We start from the raw sequence: 20,854 nt of genomic DNA on the forward strand, positions 1-20,854 counted from the left end.
ATCCACCCATCCAATCTCACTCACTCACTCTCTCACACACACACACAGGCTTCTCTTTGAGGATGTGCACAGTATCACATTGCACTATGCTCTGGGCAGTGAAACAGTTCAATATAAAATTTGAATAAAATGTGAGTTTATGTTCTTTTATGGTGTTTTGGAGGCAAGAAGGACAATGTGATACTGACATCTTGTGGGCAAATTGCAAAGTGCAGCCAAATGTGTGTGACTGCCCCATTATAAGCTGTCACGATTAAAACGTGAGTGTGTGCAAGCAAGTTTTATAACTTATAACTTACAACTGTGCCCAACATAAACTAAAACTGCACGTTTTCTACAGAATATTGTGTGCTGTGTGTGTTGTCCATGCAGGATCATTTCACTTACTATGAATAAATGATTGGGATCTGTATTAATTGAATCAAAGCCTGTTTACAAGCCTGTGGAATTGGAAAATGTCATCAAAGTGAGACATCTGACATCTCTTAAAATCAACTATTTGTCTCGTGTGTAGAAGGAGGTGAAATGAGTGCAACTGACATCTCGCTTTTAAAAAAAAAAGGCATCTGGAGTACTTCAGCTCACACCCACCAGGAACTTGCATAAATTCTGCTAACTCTTAACTTAAGCTGCATTTCCTCATGCAATACAGTACATACCATTTTCTGAAATGAATGTTTGGGCCAACCCATGATTTCTTCATTTAATTTATCACTGCTATAGTGTAATCACTGATTAAAAGAGCTTAAAGTGAATTAGACTTTTAATTCCAAAGTAATTCATTCTTGTCATTTTTAAATACTCTACATCAAGGTTGTCTGTTTTTTCTTCCGTTTTAAGCTGAGTGGGAGCAAAGGTGGCAAGGTCTTCTTCTTCTATTACCAACCTGCACAGTGCTGGTACAGAACAAAACGCGACACATTCACCCTGAATCATTCTTGGAGCCGACAACATCGAACAGTTCTTTTAAATACGGCCGTGGATGGGGAATGTCTTGTTTCCCTGGATCCCTTTCTTCCTCCATGTACTCACTGCAAGTTTTCTCTCTATCATAACCAGTACACTCGATTCCCTTCTCTAGTTAGTCACATCTTTTACGTCGTGCCTTCATCCGCAGAGGTTGAAAAAGTAACAAGTCTTGTTTTGTTAATGTAAGGAGTAGAAAGTACAGATATTTGTGTTTAAATGTAGGGAGGAAAAGTAAAAAGTCATTAGAAAGGTAATTAATCAAGTAAAGTACAGATACCTGAAAAATACAGGTACAGTAACGAAGTACTTCGTTACTTCCCACCTCTGAGTGGGACAGAACGTAACAAAGTAATAAATAGTAATCATAGTAATAAATAGGCAACATCTTCATGTTTAGTATGGTTTCAGATGGAGTTTAATACTTAAAGGCATCCTTCCTCTTGACACCAGTATGTGCAGATACTCAAGGAAACATTGTCATTTTCCAGAAAATGATGTGAAAATATGTTCTCAAGCTGAAAAACTGGCTGAGTACAAAAACAAAGAGTCAAAGAATTCAAAACATCCTCTCCGTTAAGCCAGTTATCAGAACAAAGTGGGCGCCACACCTGTTTTACCAGAATTGATGGCGTTCGTGACAAGGATTTAGTGTGTGGGATGTTTTTGTAGTGAGTTCATGCAACTGTTTCTGATCATAAATGATAGTAAATAATGTTTTGCTTTTTAAATGTCTTCTCAGTATTTAGCAAGTTGTTCGATGTCATTTACCACAGTAGTTGTGGTACTTGTGGTACTACAGTAATTGTTCCAGCCCAATGAAAGTCAACATCCCTTGAAACTTCCCTGATGCCTTTGTGTTCACAGTGGACTTCTCAAATTTGCCTTGACTCAAGTTTGCTACTGGTGTCTGTCATTTCGGGGCAAATTATTAGTAGAAAAAACCTAAACTTTATCATGCACAACAGAAAAGTCACTCCTTACATTTAATTCCGTGTTTGTGCGACAAGATGCATGTCACAGTCACATTTGCATTCACACCTTCCGGCATTTAAGAGTCATTTATTGACCTAACCGCAAACTCAATGTCTTTAAACTGTGGGAGGATATTTTTGCATCAGTTTTACCAGTTTGACATTGCTCTTTTGTTTCTGTTTCTGTTCCTTCTTACTGTCAAAGGAGAAGAACCGTTTTTAAAAACTCATCAGTTATATTGTTACCTTATTAGTATAACTTTTCAACAAAGGTAAGTGGTAATTTATCCCACACTGACAGATTTTCCCCTATTTAAAAAAACACTCATACATAGGGTGTATCTTCTTACTATATTATAGTCCAACATTCAGTTTTCTGTTTCCGGTGATATGAACATCCATCCATAACCTACTTCTTATCCTGCTACATCCAGGGTCACAGGGTGCTGGAACCAATCCCAGCTGAGACTGAGGCACCCCTGTCCAGGGTGCACCCCACCACCTGCACCAGTCTAGGGCAGACACAAGGACAGGCAAACACTCACATTCACACCTATGGGCAATTTATAGTCACCAATTAACCTGACCTCAAACTCTGGAGTACCTGGAGAGAAATCTTGCAGCTAGATCATGCAACCTCCACACAGAATGGCCCCAAGAACAAACCTTCCTGTTGTGTGGTTTGTGCTGCAGTGCCCTTAAATGATCACTATCTGTCAATAAGACTCAATTCATCAATAAAAACCTATAATGTGTTTTTTTTTTCTGCAGTACCAAACACCACAGAGTTCAGAGGGACATGTACCATGAAACTGCAATGCTCTCACTCTGGTTCACATGGCAACAAATGCCAGGTATGTGCATTTATTTTTACCTTTTCATACCATCTGTATGTTTCTAGATGATATATAGATAGACCCTGCAAGCGATTATGTTATAACACCTCTGACCTGAGAATAGAAATCTGGCTAACATAGAGTAAACAGATTAATGTCTGCCCTATTATAATATTCGGAGCACAGCAGCTTAATCATGTCACTTACACTCCATTTTAAAATTAGAGTCAATATTTAGAAAAGCTCAAGGTTGACTTAGGTGTAATACATTTTTATAGCCCACAATGTAAAATGACAATCTGTGGTGTGGTGGTGTTTATAAAGGAGTTTCACCGATTTTACACATGAAAATCTGCATATGGATATACTGTGCTGGTGCTTAGGTGAAAATCTAAACATATATAAATGTCAGGAAATGTGGGAGTAGATGTGGGAATCCTGGTTTTTGTGTTAGACAAAAAATAGGATTTGCACATTAATATATATGTGCTCATCATTTACTGTCTGTTGTTTCATATTTAATCTCTTCTCCCATCAACTAAGACTCCAAACTATCTACATACGATTGAAGATATGGTGAAATTAGCTTAAACTACTGATAGACCTGTTCAGTGTAGACAAATCTCTGTGATGATGAGATTTGGTACATTATCTAATCTTAAAAAGCTTAGTACTGCCGGGCCATTTACTCACTAAGTAAGAAAACTCAGCTAAAACAGAGAAGCGTTACAAATGCTCATACGCTGCCCCACATCATTTCAGACAGCTGTCACATTTATGTTTACCTAAACACTAAAGGATTGTTGTACTGCAGGGTTTTTCCAGTAAGCCACCATTTCATGTTGAAAGTCATACTAACACATGCCAAGGTCACCTGCTTCACATATTTTTAGCTTTTACCATCAGGGACTTAATTATGTTTGTTTCAGTGCCGTTGTAATAAAGTGAACTTATGAATATACCATTAATATATAATGGTGTATATTAAAGTATTTTTTATGTATGTTATTTATTTATGAATTTTATTTATGTTTAATACTGAGAGTGGCATGGCAGTGTTGTAGTTTGTATGAGCGTTTATCTGTCTCTATCTGTCAGCCCTAATCCAGCTGGGATTGGCTCCAGGCCTCATGACCCTGGATGTGCCAGGAGAAACAGTACAAATATTGGATGGATGTTCATATGAATGATGTGCTAAAAATATATATCAGTTTGTTTTTAGCCATTAGTTTTATCACTGGCAGATAAATTACAATATAACTTATCTAAAGAAAAAAGCATAATAATAACAATGCAACTGATGATTACTGTAATGATATTGTGCAATTATTGTACAAGAGGAAATGAAAGAGAAACAAACGAACAGTGTCAAACTGGAAAACTGATTCAAAAATGTTGCGGGCATCTTGAAGGATCCTCCTTCACAAACTAAGTATATACCACTGATGATAGACAGACAACTGTTCTGTTTAGTACTTTAACCATACCACTGACCTGTTTTTGAGAAACGAGATATAACTGGATATGCAACTTGCTTGTGAGAAGTAATAATTAGAAAACCGGTCAGCCAAGTTTACCAAGTTTAACACTGAAAAGAAAGTTATACAGGACCACAAAAATGTAATTCATATTCTTTTTTTGTTATTTTTATTATTTATTTAAGAGAACTACTGTTTTGTTTTGTTTAATGGCAATTAATCCCATTTTTATGGCAGTGGAAGTTACTTTTCTATAATCATTACCGATATAATTTTGTGATATAAAATGCTACGGAATACTCATTTGGCACATGTAACTTAATACTGAAACAGCTTCATCATATACTCTAAGTGCTCAAGGCTTTAGAATATCAGATTCCTGTTTGTTTCTGCAATGCTGCAGAAAGCTGCCAGTTTTCAGGAATGTTTTACTGACTTGTATGGGGAAGTAATAAGGAAATGTGTCAATGACGGTGATCGATGTGTGTCACCTTTCACTATATAAAGCCTTGTTGATGCCTCGCAGCCTCACAAAGGCTGAGAAGCACATATGAGCAGGTAATCAATTTTTTTTACTTTGTGTGAAGCATTAACCAACCATGCTGCAAAATGATAGTATTTCAAGTGAATTCTAGTGAATACCTCTAATTTAAGAATTTTGAATTTAATTTTGGAAGTAACAGACAAATAATCTGCACACTGAACTGAAAATGAATGCAATCAATTTCAGAGACACTTCTATCACCTTAATTATTGTCAGAACCTTTTTGGTTGCTAATTAGTAGGATTTAAATTGTATTTTACCCTCATCAGGTGTATGATGGAGAATTTGATAATTACTAAGCAAAGCAAGTTTATCTATATAGCACAATTTGTATAAAAAAGCAATTCAAAGTGGTTTACATAATGTGCACAAGATTTTGCTTAGTCTATTGATTAATCAGAAAGTTAAAGTACATGTTAGTTGAAACTGGCATAATGAGTCGTGTTCAACTTAGTTTTAAAATTGGCTGCAGTTGCAGCAGATATTTCTTTGTGAATCCTTGGTTGTTCGTGAGTGACTGGATTTAGTGTAGGTCTTTACTAATTTGTCTAAACTCATTTTCTGGTCAGCAGGTGTGAGATCTGAGCATTGAAAAATGGCAGGCCACATCTTATTTTCTGTGCTGCTTTGGATGTCGATAAGTAAGTTTTTAAATAAAGCCCAGTCAATTAAATTTTCAATTTAATTTAATTTAATTGTGCTTATTTTGTGCATTTATTTTTGATCATTTATGTTCATAGGTACAATGACTTCACAGACGACTGCACAGTCACCTTGTAAGCTGAATCTTGGATAACATTTTATTTTCATGTCAAAATAAGTATCTTACAACAATTATTACAAAGGCTTTATCCTATAATACTGTGACATTATTATTAGCATATCTGTCACTGATTCATGACTGACTGATGTCAGAGGAAATGAGTGACTTTGAACAACTTGGGTCAAATTTGAATTCACTTCTTCTTCCAAAAGTCAAAATTATGTCAGCTATGAATAGGAATTTGACCTGCATTAAGCACTGGTGGAGACTATAGAAATTGGCAGCAGACAACTTAATGTACATGAATTCTCTATAATAGCATACACTTTAAATGGTCGTGTTTAGAGCCACTGAAAGAAATAGTGTGACACTTGATTTATTCATAACTTTGTTTTCACAGATGATACTGAGACTACAACACCAATGACAACAACACCTTGTAAGCTGGACCTTTGATAAACTAATGTTTTGATCACGTCAGAATAAAAAGCTGATGTCAAATATTACTATTACTACTAGATTAGAACTAATGTCACTTTTTCATGACTGACTGATGTCAGAGGAAATGAGTGACTTTGAACAACTTGGGTCAAATTTGAATTCACCTGTTCCTCTAAAAGACAAAATTATGTCAACTATGAATAGGAATTTGACCTGCATTAAGCACTGGTGGAGACTATAGAAATTGGCTGCAGTCAGCTTAATGTACATGAATTCTCTATAATAGCATACACTTTAAATGGTGGTGTTTAGAGCCACTGAAAGAAATAGTGTGACATTCTCTGAGCTTATAAAAGCTAATGGTGTCGAGCAGGAGTATCCAACTCTGGTCCTCTAGACCCACTGCCCTGCTTATTTTCCAACTGCCCTTCCAGCTTGTGATAAACTGAACACACCTGATCCAGGTAATCAGCAGTGGTCAGGGATCGTTGGAAAACAAGCAGGGCAGTGACCCTCAAGGACTGGAGTTGGCTCCCCCTGGTGTAGAGTCTAGGGAGGTTGCACATTATGACACTTGATTTATTCATGAATTTGTTTTCACAGATACAGAGACTACAACAACAGCACTTGGTGAGCTGGACCTTTGATAAACTACTTATTTGATCACGTCAGAATAAAAAGCTGATGTCAAATATTACTATTACTACTAGATTAGAACTAATGTCACTGTTGCATGACTGACTGATGTCAGAGGAAATGAGTGACTTTGAACAGCTTGGGTCAAATTTGAATTCACTTGTTCCTCTAAAAGTCAAAATTATATCAACTATGAATAGGAATTTGACCTGCATTAAGCACTGGTGGAGACTATAGAAATTGGCTGCAGACAACTTAAAGTAATGTACATAATTATCTATAAGAACATCCAATTCAAATGCTGGTGTTTAGTACCACTTAACCTCCTACGACCTGGCGTCCACATATGTGGACATCACATTTTTGGTTGTCTGCACCATAATACTTAATTATGTGTAAATGAAACCTGTTGTACAGAAGTGTGGACACTTACAAGTGCTTCAGATAATATCTGGCTAGTATATGAATTGGTTCCACCTCAGTCCCAATAGCTAGAACAACTCTAAAATGCAAGCCAAACCAAAGCTTAGGAGTGACAGCAGTGGTCCTCAAGGACTGGAGTTGGCTCCCCCTGGTGTAGAGTCTAGGGAGGTTGCACATTATGACACTTGATTTATTCATTAATCTGTTTTCACAGATACAGAGACTACAACAACAGCACCTGGTAAGCTGAACCTTTGATAAACTACTTATTTGATCACGTCAGAATAAATAGCTGATGTCAAATATTACTATTACTACTAGATTAGAGCTAATGTCACTGTTGCATGACTGACTGATGTCAGAGGAAATGAGTGACTTTGAACAGCTTGAGTCAAATTTTAATTCACTTGTTCCTCTAAAAGTCAAAATTATGTCAACTATGAATAGGAATTTGACCTGCATTAAGCACTGGTGGAGACTATAGAAATTGGCAGCAGACAACTTAAAGTAATGTACATAATTGTCTATAAAAACATCCAATTCAAATGCCAGTGTTTGGTGCCACTTAACCTCCTACGACCTGGCGTCCACATATGTGGACATCACATTTTTGGTTGCATGCACCATAATACTTAATTATGTGTAAATGAAACCTGTTGTACAGAAGTGTGGACACTTACAAGTGCTTCAGATAATATCTGGCTAGTATATGAATTGGTTCCACCTCAACCCTAATAGCTAGAACAACTCTAAAATGCAAGCCAAACCAAAGCTTTGGAGGTTAAAGAAATAGTGTGACAGCAGTGGCCCTCAAGGACTGGAGTTGGCTCCCCCTGGTGTAGAGTCTAGGGAGGTTGCACATTATGACACTTGATTTATTCATGAATTTGTTTTCACATCTACAGAGACTACAACAACAACCCCACCACCTGGTAAGCTGAACCTTTGATAAACTACTTATTTGATCACGTCAGAATAAAAAGCTGATGTCAAATATTACTATTACTACTAGATTAGAACTAATGTCACTGTTGCATGACTGACTGATGTCAGAGGAAATGAGTGACTTTGAACAACTTGGGTCAAATTTGAATTCACTTGTTCCTCTAAAAGTCAAAATTATGTCAACTATGAATAGGAATTTGACCTGCATTAAGCACTGGTGGAGACTATAGAAATTGGCTGCAGTCAGCTTAATGTACATGAATTCTCTATAATAGCATACACTTTAAATGGTCGTGTTTAGAGCCACTGAAAGAAATAGTGTGACATTCTCTGAGCTTATAAAAGCTAATGGTGTCGAGCAGGAGTATCCAACTCTGGTCCTCTAGACCCACTGCCCTGCTTATTTTCCAACTGCCCTTCCAGCTTGTGATAAACTGAACACACCTGATCCAGGTAATCAGCAGTGGTCAGGGATCGTTGGAAAACAAGCAGGGCAGTGACCCTCAAGGACTGGAGTTGGCTCCCCCTGGTGTAGAGTCTAGGGAGGTTGCACATTATGACACTTGATTTATTCATGAATTTGTTTTCACAGATACAGAGACTACAACAACAACCCCACCACCTGGTAAGCTGAACCTTTGATAAACTAATGTTTTGATCACGTCAGAATAAAAAGCTGATGTCAAATATTACTATTACTACTAGATTAGAGCTAATGTCACTGTTTCATGACTGACTGATGTCAGAGGAAATGAGTGACTTTGAACAACTTGGGTCAAATTTGAATTCACTTGTTCCTCTAAAAGTCAAAATTATATCAACTATGAATAGGAATTTGACCTGCATTAAGCACTGGTGGAGACTATAGAAATTGGCTGCAGACAACTTAAAGTAATGTACATAATTATCTATAAGAACATCCAATTCAAATGCCGGTGTTTGGTACCACTTAAACTCCTACGACCTGGCGTCCACATATGTGGACATCACATTTTTGGTTGTCTGCACCATAATACTTAATTATGTGTAAATGAAACCTGTTGTACACAAGTGTGGACACTTACAAGTGCTTCAGATAATATCTGGCTAGTATATGAATTGGTTCCACCTCAGTCCCAATAGCTAGAACAACTCTAAAATGCAAGCCAAACCAAAGCTTAGGAGTGACAGCAGTGGTCCTCAAGGACTGGAGTTGGCTCCCCCTGGTGTAGAGTCTAGGGAGGTTGCACATTATGACACTTGATTTATTCATTAATCTGTTTTCACAGATACAGAGACTACAACAACAGCACCTGGTAAGCTGAACCTTTGATAAACTACTTATTTGATCACGTCAGAATAAATAGCTGATGTCAAATATTACTATTACTACTAGATTAGAGCTAATGTCACTGTTGCATGACTGACTGATGTCAGAGGAAATGAGTGACTTTGAACAGCTTGAGTCAAATTTTAATTCACTTGTTCCTCTAAAAGTCAAAATTATGTCAACTATGAATAGGAATTTGACCTGCATTAAGCACTGGTGGAGACTATAGAAATTGGCAGCAGACAACTTAAAGTAATGTACATAATTGTCTATAAAAACATCCAATTCAAATGCCAGTGTTTGGTGCCACTTAACCTCCTACGATCAGGACATCACATTTTTGGTTGCATGCACCATAATACTTAATTATGTGTAAATGAAACCTGTTGTACAGAAGTGTGGACACTTACAAGTGCTTCAGATAATATCTGGCTAGTATATGAATTGGTTCCACCTCAACCCTAATAGCTAGAACAACTCTAAAATGCAAGCCAAACCAAAGCTTTGGAGGTTAAAGAAATAGTGTGACAGCAGTGGCCCTCAAGGACTGGAGTTGGCTCCCCCTGGTGTAGAGTCTAGGGAGGTTGCACATTATGACACTTGATTTATTCATGAATTTGTTTTCACATCTACAGAGACTACAACAACAACCCCACCACCTGGTAAGCTGAACCTTTGATAAACTACTTATTTGATCACGTCAGAATAAAAAGCTGATGTCAAATATTACTATTACTACTAGATTAGAACTAATGTCACTGTTGCATGACTGACTGATGTCAGAGGAAATGAGTGACTTTGAACAACTTGGGTCAAATTTGAATTCACTTGTTCCTCTAAAAGTCAAAATTATGTCAACTATGAATAGGAATTTGACCTGCATTAAGCACTGGTGGAGACTATAGAAATTGGCTGCAGTCAGCTTAATGTACATGAATTCTCTATAATAGCATACACTTTAAATGGTCGTGTTTAGAGCCACTGAAAGAAATAGTGTGACATTCTCTGAGCTTATAAAAGCTAATGGTGTCGAGCAGGAGTATCCAACTCTGGTCCTCTAGACCCACTGCCCTGCTTATTTTCCAACTGCCCTTCCAGCTTGTGATAAACTGAACACACCTGATCCAGGTAATCAGCAGTGGTCAGGGATCGTTGGAAAACAAGCAGGGCAGTGACCCTCAAGGACTGGAGTTGGCTCCCCCTGGTGTAGAGTCTAGGGAGGTTGCACATTATGACACTTGATTTATTCATGAATTTGTTTTCACAGATACAGAGACTACAACAACAACCCCACCACCTGGTAAGCTGAACCTTTGATAAACTAATGTTTTGATCACGTCAGAATAAAAAGCTGATGTCAAATATTACTATTACTACTAGATTAGACTAATGTCACTGTTTCATGACTGACTGATGTCAGAGGAAATGAGTGACTTTGAACAACTTGGGTCAAATTTGAATTCACTTGTTCCTCTAAAAGTCAAAATTATATCAACTATGAATAGGAATTTGACCTGCATTAAGCACTGGTGGAGACTATAGAAATTGGCTGCAGACAACTTAAAGTAATGTACATAATTATCTATAAGAACATCCAATTCAAATGCCGGTGTTTGGTACCACTTAAACTCCTACGACCTGGCGTCCACATATGTGGACATCACATTTTTGGTTGTCTGCACCATAATACTTAATTATGTGTAAATGAAACCTGTTGTACACAAGTGTGGACACTTACAAGTGCTTCAGATAATATCTGGCTAGTATATGAATTGGTTCCACCTCAGTCCCAATAGCTAGAACAACTCTAAAATGCAAGCCAAACCAAAGCTTAGGAGTGACAGCAGTGGTCCTCAAGGACTGGAGTTGGCTCCCCCTGGTGTAGAGTCTAGGGAGGTTGCACATTATGACACTTGATTTATTCATTAATCTGTTTTCACAGATACAGAGACTACAACAACAGCACCTGGTAAGCTGAACCTTTGATAAACTACTTATTTGATCACGTCAGAATAAATAGCTGATGTCAAATATTACTATTACTACTAGATTAGAGCTAATGTCACTGTTGCATGACTGACTGATGTCAGAGGAAATGAGTGACTTTGAACAGCTTGAGTCAAATTTGAATTCACTTGTTCCTCTAAAAGTCAAAATTATGTCAACTATGAATAGGAATTTGACCTGCATTAAGCACTGGTGGAGACTATAGAAATTGGCAGCAGACAACTTAAAGTAATGTACATAATTGTCTATAAAAACATCCAATTCAAATGCCAGTGTTTGGTGCCACTTAACCTCCTACGACCTGGCGTCCACATATGTGGACATCACATTTTTGGTTGCATGCACCATAATACTTAATTATGTGTAAATGAAACCTGTTGTACAGAAGTGTGGACACTTACAAGTGCTTCAGATAATATCTGGCTAGTATATGAATTGGTTCCACCTCAACCCTAATAGCTAGAACAACTCTAAAATGCAAGCCAAACCAAAGCTTTGGAGGTTAAAGAAATAGTGTGACAGCAGTGGCCCTCAAGGACTGGAGTTGGCTCCCCCTGGTGTAGAGTCTAGGGAGGTTGCACATTATGACACTTGATTTATTCATGAATTTGTTTTCACATCTACAGAGACTACAACAACAACCCCACCACCTGGTAAGCTGAACCTTTGATAAACTACTTATTTGATCACGTCAGAATAAAAAGCTGATGTCAAATATTACTATTACTACTAGATTAGAACTAATGTCACTGTTGCATGACTGACTGATGTCAGAGGAAATGAGTGACTTTGAACAACTTGGGTCAAATTTGAATTCACTTGTTCCTCTAAAAGTCAAAATTATGTCAACTATGAATAGGAATTTGACCTGCATTAAGCACTGGTGGAGACTATAGAAATTGGCTGCAGTCAGCTTAATGTACATGAATTCTCTATAATAGCATACACTTTAAATGGTCGTGTTTAGAGCCACTGAAAGAAATAGTGTGACATTCTCTGAGCTTATAAAAGCTAATGGTGTCGAGCAGGAGTATCCAACTCTGGTCCTCTAGACCCACTGCCCTGCTTATTTTCCAACTGCCCTTCCAGCTTGTGATAAACTGAACACACCTGATCCAGGTAATCAGCAGTGGTCAGGGATCGTTGGAAAACAAGCAGGGCAGTGACCCTCAAGGACTGGAGTTGGCTCCCCCTGGTGTAGAGTCTAGGGAGGTTGCACATTATGACACTTGATTTATTCATTAATTTGTTTTCACATCTACAGAGACTACAACAACAACCCCACCACCTGGTAAGCTGAACCTTTGATAAAGTAATGTTTTGATCACGTCAGAATAAAAAGCTGATGTCAAATATTACTATTACTACTAGATTAGAACTAATGTCACTGTTTCATGACTGACTGATGTCAGAGGAAATGAGTGACTTTGAACAACTTGGGTCAAATTTGAATTCACTTGTTCCTCTAAAAGTCAAAATTATATCAACTATGAATAGGAATTTGACCTGCATTAAGCACTGGTGGAGACTATAGAAATTGGCTGCAGACAACTTAAAGTAATGTACATAATTATCTATAAGAACATCCAATTCAAATGCTGGTGTTTGGTACCACTTAAACTCCTACGACCTGGCGTCCACATATGTGGACATCACATTTTTGGTTGTCTGCACCGTAATACTTAATTATGTGTAAATGAAACCTGTTGTACACAAGTGTGGACACTTACAAGTGCTTCAGATAATATCTGGCTAGTATATGAATTGGTTCCACCTCAGTCCCAATAGCTAGAACAACTCTAAAATGCAAGCCAAACCAAAGCTTAGGAGTGACAGCAGTGGTCCTCAAGGACTGGAGTTGGCTCCCCCTGGTGTAGAGTCTAGGGAGGTTGCACATTATGACACTTGATTTATTCATTAATCTGTTTTCACAGATACAGAGACTACAACAACAGCACCTGGTAAGCTGAACCTTTGATAAACTACTTATTTGATCACGTCAGAATAAATAGCTGATGTCAAATATTACTATTACTACTAGATTAGAGCTAATGTCACTGTTGCATGACTGACTGATGTCAGAGGAAATGAGTGACTTTGAACAGCTTGAGTCAAATTTGAATTCACTTGTTCCTCTAAAAGTCAAAATTATGTCAACTATGAATAGGAATTTGACCTGCATTAAGCACTGGTGGAGACTATAGAAATTGGCAGCAGACAACTTAAAGTAATGTACATAATTGTCTATAAAAACATCCAATTCAAATGCCAGTGTTTGGTGCCACTTAACCTCCTACGACCTGGCGTCCACATATGTGGACATCACATTTTTGGTTGCATGCACCATAATACTTAATTATGTGTAAATGAAACCTGTTGTACAGAAGTGTGGACACTTACAAGTGCTTCAGATAATATCTGGCTAGTATATGAATTGGTTCCACCTCAACCCTAATAGCTAGAACAACTCTAAAATGCAAGCCAAACCAAAGCTTTGGAGGTTAAAGAAATAGTGTGACAGCAGTGGCCCTCAAGGACTGGAGTTGGCTCCCCCTGGTGTAGAGTCTAGGGAGGTTGCACATTATGACACTTGATTTATTCATGAATTTGTTTTCACATCTACAGAGACTACAACAACAACCCCACCACCTGGTAAGCTGAACCTTTGATAAACTACTTATTTGATCACGTCAGAATAAAAAGCTGATGTCAAATATTACTATTACTACTAGATTAGAACTAATGTCACTGTTGCATGACTGACTGATGTCAGAGGAAATGAGTGACTTTGAACAACTTGGGTCAAATTTGAATTCACTTGTTCCTCTAAAAGTCAAAATTATGTCAACTATGAATAGGAATTTGACCTGCATTAAGCACTGGTGGAGACTATAGAAATTGGCTGCAGTCAGCTTAATGTACATGAATTCTCTATAATAGCATACACTTTAAATGGTCGTGTTTAGAGCCACTGAAAGAAATAGTGTGACATTCTCTGAGCTTATAAAAGCTAATGGTGTCGAGCAGGAGTATCCAACTCTGGTCCTCTAGACCCACTGCCCTGCTTATTTTCCAACTGCCCTTCCAGCTTGTGATAAACTGAACACACCTGATCCAGGTAATCAGCAGTGGTCAGGGATCGTTGGAAAACAAGCAGGGCAGTGACCCTCAAGGACTGGAGTTGGCTCCCCCTGGTGTAGAGTCTAGGGAGGTTGCACATTATGACACTTGATTTATTCATGAATTTGTTTTCACATCTACAGAGACTACAACAACAACCCCACCACCTGGTAAGCTGAACCTTTGATAAACTAATGTTTTGATCACGTCAGAATAAAAAGCTGATGTCAAATATTACTATTACTACTAGATTAGAACTAATGTCACTGTTTCATGACTGACTGATGTCAGAGGAAATGAGTGACTTTGAACAACTTGGGTCAAATTTGAATTCACTTGTTCCTCTAAAAGTCAAAATTATATCAACTATGAATAGGAATTTGACCTGCATTAAGCACTGGTGGAGACTATAGAAATTGGCTGCAGACAACTTAAAGTAATGTACATAATTATCTATAAGAACATCCAATTCAAATGCCGGTGTTTGGTACCACTTAAACTCCTACGACCTGGCGTCCACATATGTGGACATCACATTTTTGGTTGTCTGCACCATAATACTTAATTATGTGTAAATGAAACCTGTTGTACACAAGTGTGGACACTTACAAGTGCTTCAGATAATATCTGGCTAGTATATGAATTGGTTCCACCTCAGTCCCAATAGCTAGAACAACTCTAAAATGCAAGCCAAACCAAAGCTTAGGAGTGACAGCAGTGGTCCTCAAGGACTGGAGTTGGCTCCCCCTGGTGTAGAGTCTAGGGAGGTTGCACATTATGACACTTGATTTATTCATTAATCTGTTTTCACAGATACAGAGACTACAACAACAGCACCTGGTAAGCTGAACCTTTGATAAACTACTTATTTGATCACGTCAGAATAAATAGCTGATGTCAAATATTACTATTACTACTAGATTAGAGCTAATGTCACTGTTGCATGACTGACTGATGTCAGAGGAAATGAGTGACTTTGAACAGCTTGAGTCAAATTTGAATTCACTTGTTCCTCTAAAAGTCAAAATTATGTCAACTATGAATAGGAATTTGACCTGCATTAAGCACTGGTGGAGACTATAGAAATTGGCAGCAGACAACTTAAAGTAATGTACATAATTGTCTATAAAAACATCCAATTCAAATGCCAGTGTTTGGTGCCACTTAACCTCCTACGACCTGGCGTCCACATATGTGGACATCACATTTTTGGTTGCATGCACCATAATACTTAATTATGTGTAAATGAAACCTGTTGTACAGAAGTGTGGACACTTACAAGTGCTTCAGATAATATCTGGCTAGTATATGAATTGGTTCCACCTCAACCCTAATAGCTAGAACAACTCTAAAATGCAAGCCAAACCAAAGCTTTGGAGGTTAAAGAAATAGTGTGACAGCAGTGGCCCTCAAGGACTGGAGTTGGCTCCCCCTGGTGTAGAGTCTAGGGAGGTTGCACATTATGACACTTGATTTATTCATGAATTTGTTTTCACATCTACAGAGACTACAACAACAACCCCACCACCTGGTAAGCTGAACCTTTGATAAACTACTTATTTGATCACGTCAGAATAAAAAGCTGATGTCAAATATTACTATTACTACTAGATTAGAACTAATGTCACTGTTGCATGACTGACTGATGTCAGAGGAAATGAGTGACTTTGAACAACTTGGGTCAAATTTGAATTCACTTGTTCCTCTAAAAGTCAAAATTATGTCAACTATGAATAGGAATTTGACCTGCATTAAGCACTGGTGGAGACTATAGAAATTGGCTGCAGTCAGCTTAATGTACATGAATTCTCTATAATAGCATACACTTTAAATGGTCGTGTTTAGAGCCACTGAAAGAAATAGTGTGACATTCTCTGAGCTTATAAAAGCTAATGGTGTCGAGCAGGAGTATCCAACTCTGGTCCTCTAGACCCACTGCCCTGCTTATTTTCCAACTGCCCTTCCAGCTTGTGATAAACTGAACACACCTGATCCAGGTAATCAGCAGTGGTCAGGGATCGTTGGAAAACAAGCAGGGCAGTGACCCTCAAGGACTGGAGTTGGCTCCCCCTGGTGTAGAGTCTAGGGAGGTTGCACATTATGACACTTGATTTATTCATGAATTTGTTTTCACATCTACAGAGACTACAACAACAACCCCACCACCTGGTAAGCTGAACCTTTGATAAACTACTTATTTGATCACGTCAGAATAAAAAGCTGATGTCAAATATTACTATTACTACTAGATTAGAACTAATGTCACTGTTGCATGACTGACTGATGTCAGAGGAAATGAGTGACTTTGAACAACTTGGGTCAAATTTGAATTCACTTGTTCCTCTAAAAGTCAAAATTATATCAACTATGAATAGGAATTTGACCTGCATTAAGCACTGGTGGAGACTATAGAAATTGGCTGCAGACAACTTAAAGTAATGTACATAATTGTCTATAAGAACATCCAATTCAAATGCTGGTGTTTGGTACCACTTAAACTCCTACGACCTGGCGTCCACATATGTGGACATCACATTTTTGGTTGTCTGCACCATAATACTTAATTATGTGTAAATGAAACCTGTTGTACACAAGTGTGGACACTTACAAGTGCTTCAGATAATATCTGGCTAGTATATGAATTGGTTCCACCTCAACCCTAATAGCTAGAACAACTCTAAAATGCAAGCCAAACCAAAGCTTAGGAGTGACAGCAGTGGTCCTCAAGGACTGGAGTTGGCTCCCCCTGGTGTAGAGTCTAGGGAGGTTGCACATTATGACACTTGATTTATTCATGAATTTGTTTTCACATCTACAGAGACTACAACAACAGCCACCTGGTAAGCTGAACCTTTGATAAACTACTTATTTGATCACGTCAGAATAAATAGCTGATGTCAAATATTACTATTACTACTAGATTAGAGCTAATGTCACTGTTGCATGACTGACTGATGTCAGAGGAAATGAGTGACTTTGAACAACTTGGGTCAAATTTGAATTCACTTGTTCCTCTAAAAGTCAAAATTATGTCAACTATGAATAGGAATTTGACCTGCATTAAGCACTGGTGGAGACTATAGAAATTGGCTGCAGTCAGCTTAATGTACATGAATTCTCTATAATAGCATACACTTTAAATGTCGTGTTTAGAGCCACTGAAAGAAATAGTGTGACATTCTCTGAGCTTATAAAAGCTAATGGTGTCGAGCAGGAGTATCCAACTCTGGTCCTCTAGACCCACTGCCCTGCTTATTTTCCAACTGCCCTTCCAGCTTGTGATAAACTGAACCACACCTGATCCAGGTAATCAGCAGTGGTCAGGGATCGTTGGAAAACAAGCAGGGCAGTGACCCTCAAGGATCTGGAGTTGGCTCCCCCTGGTGTAGAGTCTAGGGAGGTTGCACATTATGACACTTGATTTATTCATGAATTTGTTTTCACATCTAAAGAGACTACAACACAACCCCACCACCTGGTAAGCTGAACCTTTGATAAACTAATGTTTTGATCACGTCAGAATAAAAAGCTGATGTCAAATATTACTATTACTACTAGATTAGAACTAATGTCACTGTTTCATGACTGACTGATGTCAGAGGAAATGAGTGACTTTGAACAACTTGGGTCAAATTTGAATTCACTTGTTCCTCTAAAAGTCAAAATTATATCAACTATGAATAGGAATTTGACCTGCATTAAGCACTGGTGGAGACTATAGAAATTGGCTGCAGACAACTTAAAGTAATGTACATAATTATCTATAAGAACATCCAATTCAAATGCCGGTGTTTGGTACCACTTAAACTCCTACGACCTGGCGTCCACATATGTGGACATCACATTTTTGGTTGTCTGCACCATAATACTTAATTATGTGTAAATGAAACCTGTTGTACACAAGTGTGGACACTTACAAGTGCTTCAGATAATATCTGGCTAGTATATGAATTGGTTCCACCTCAGTCCCAATAGCTAGAACAACTCTAAAATGCAAGCCAAACCAAAGCTTAGGAGTGACAGCAGTGGTCCTCAAGGACTGGAGTTGGCTCCCCCTGGTGTAGAGTCTAGGGAGGTTGCACATTATGACACTTGATTTATTCATTAATCTGTTTTCACAGATACAGAGACTACAACAACACCACCTGGTAAGCTGAACCTTTGATAAACTACTTATTTGATCACGTCAGAATAAATAGCTGATGTCAAATATTACTATTACTACTAGATTAGAGCTAATGTCACTGTTGCATGACTGACTGATGTCAGAGGAAATGAGTGACTTTGAACAACTTGGGTCAAATTTGAATTCACTTGTTCCTCTAAAAGTCAAAATTATATCAACTATGAATAGGAATTTGACCTGCATTAAGCACTGGTGGAGACTATAGAAATTGGCAGCAGACAACTTAAAGTAATGTACATAATTGTCTATAAAAACATCCAATTCAAATGCCAGTGTTTGGTGCCACTTAACCTCCTACGACCTGGCGTCCACATATGTGGACATCACATTTTTGGTTGCATGCACCATAATACTTAATTATGTGTAAATGAAACCTGTTGTACACAAGTGTGGACACTTACAAGTGCTTCAGATAATATCTGGCTAGTATATGAATTGGTTCCACCTCAGTCCCAATAGCTAGAACAACTCTAAAATGCAAGCCAAACCAAAGCTTGAGGTTAAAGAAATAGTTGACAGCAGTGGCCCTCAAGGACTGGAGTTGGCTCCCCCTGGTGTAGAGTCTAGGGAGGTTGCACATTATGACACTTGATTTATTCATGAATTTGTTTTCACATCTACAGAGACTACAACAACAACCCCCCACCTGGTAAGCTGAACCTTTGATAAACTACTTATTTGATCACGTCAGAATAAAAAGCTGATGTCAAATATTACTATTACTACTAGATTAGAACTAATGTCACTGTTGCATGACTGACTGATGTCAGAGGAAATGAGTGACTTTGAACAACTTGGGTCAAATTTGAATTCACTTGTTCCTCTAAAAGTCAAAATTATGTCAACTATGAATAGGAATTTGACCTGCATTAAGCACTGGTGGAGACTATAGAAAGTGGCTGCAGTCAGCTTAATGTACATGAATTCTCTATAATAGCATACACTTTAAATGGTCGTGTTTAGAGCCACTGAAAGAAATAGTGTGACATTCTCTGAGCTTATAAAAGCTAATGGTGTCGAGCAGGAGTATCCAACTCTGGTCCTCTAGACCCACTGCCCTGCTTATTTTCCAACTGCCCTTCCAGCTTGTGATAAACTGAACACACCTGATCCAGGTAATCAGCAGTGGTCAGGGATCGTTGGAAAACAAGCAGGGCAGTGACCCTCAAGGACTGGAGTTGGCTCCCCCTGGTGTAGAGTCTAGGGAGGTTGCACATTATGACACTTGATTTATTCATGAATTTGTTTTCACATCTACAGAGACTACAACAACAACCCCACCACCTGGTAAGCTGAACCTTTGATAAACTAATGTTTGATCACGTCAGAATAAAAAGCTGATGTCAAATATTACTATTACTACTAGATTAGAACTAATGTCACTGTTTCATGACTGACTGATGTCAGAGGAAATGAGTGACTTTGAACAACTTGGGTCAAATTTGAATTCACTTGTTCCTCTAAAAGTCAAAATTATATCAACTATGAATAGGAATTTGACCTGCATTAAGCACTGGTGGAGACTATAGAAATTGGCTGCAGACAACTTAAAGTAATGTACATAATTATCTATAAGAACATCCAATTCAAATGCTGGTGTTTGGTACCACTTAAACTCCTACGACCTGGCGTCCACATATGTGGACATCACATTTTTGGTTGTCTGCACCATAATACTTAATTATGTGTAAATGAAACCTGTTGTACACAAGTGTGGACACTTACAAGTGCTTCAGATAATATCTGGCTAGTATATGAATTGGTTCCACCTCAGTCCCAATAGCTAGAACAACTCTAAAATGCAAGCCAAACCAAAGCTTTGGAGGTTAAAGAAATAGTGTGACAGCAGTGGCCCTCAAGGACTGGAGTTGGCTCCCCCTGGTGTAGAGTCTAGGGAGGTTGCACATTATGACACTTGATTTATTCATGAATTTGTTTTCACATCTACAGAGACTACAACAAACACCACCTGGTAAGCTGAACCTTTGATAAACTACTTATTTGATCACGTCAGAATAAAAAGCTGATGTCAAATATTACTATTACTACTAGATTAGAACTAATGTCACTGTTGCATGACTGACTGATGTCAGAGGAAATGAGTGACTTTGAACAACTTGGGTCAAATTTGAATTCACTTGTTCCTCTAAAAGTCAAAATTATGTCAACTATGAATAGGAATTTGACCTGCATTAAGCACTGGTGGAGACTATAGAAATTGGCTGC

General features: G+C 38.1%; 1 protein-coding gene across 1 annotated transcript in view; it reads left to right on the top strand.

Moving 5' to 3' along the window:
• Positions 1-4,794: 4,794 nt before the first annotated feature.
• Positions 4,795-20,854, top strand: part of LOC113135794 (alpha-tectorin) — a 38,877-nt gene continuing 22,817 nt past the window's right edge. The window contains exons 1-23 of the mRNA XM_026316087.1: positions 4,795-4,812; positions 5,368-5,439; positions 5,539-5,574; positions 5,962-6,000; positions 6,606-6,632; positions 7,276-7,302; positions 7,967-7,993; positions 8,599-8,631; positions 9,275-9,301; positions 9,951-9,977; positions 10,583-10,615; positions 11,258-11,284; positions 11,949-11,975; positions 12,587-12,613; positions 13,257-13,283; positions 13,948-13,974; positions 14,586-14,612; positions 15,256-15,282; positions 15,947-15,973; positions 16,585-16,611; positions 18,564-18,590; positions 19,252-19,277; positions 20,579-20,600. Of these exons, the coding sequence (XP_026171872.1) occupies positions 5,394-5,439; positions 5,539-5,574; positions 5,962-6,000; positions 6,606-6,632; positions 7,276-7,302; positions 7,967-7,993; positions 8,599-8,631; positions 9,275-9,301; positions 9,951-9,977; positions 10,583-10,615; positions 11,258-11,284; positions 11,949-11,975; positions 12,587-12,613; positions 13,257-13,283; positions 13,948-13,974; positions 14,586-14,612; positions 15,256-15,282; positions 15,947-15,973; positions 16,585-16,611; positions 18,564-18,590; positions 19,252-19,277; positions 20,579-20,600 (640 nt within the window). The 5' untranslated portion in view covers positions 4,795-4,812; positions 5,368-5,393. The remainder of the gene's footprint in view (positions 4,813-5,367; positions 5,440-5,538; positions 5,575-5,961; positions 6,001-6,605; positions 6,633-7,275; positions 7,303-7,966; positions 7,994-8,598; positions 8,632-9,274; positions 9,302-9,950; positions 9,978-10,582; positions 10,616-11,257; positions 11,285-11,948; positions 11,976-12,586; positions 12,614-13,256; positions 13,284-13,947; positions 13,975-14,585; positions 14,613-15,255; positions 15,283-15,946; positions 15,974-16,584; positions 16,612-18,563; positions 18,591-19,251; positions 19,278-20,578; positions 20,601-20,854) is intronic.

Source organism: Mastacembelus armatus, chromosome 19, assembly GCF_900324485.2.
Source record: "Mastacembelus armatus chromosome 19, fMasArm1.2, whole genome shotgun sequence".
In the NCBI taxonomy this organism is placed as follows: Eukaryota; Metazoa; Chordata; class Actinopteri; order Synbranchiformes; family Mastacembelidae; genus Mastacembelus; species Mastacembelus armatus.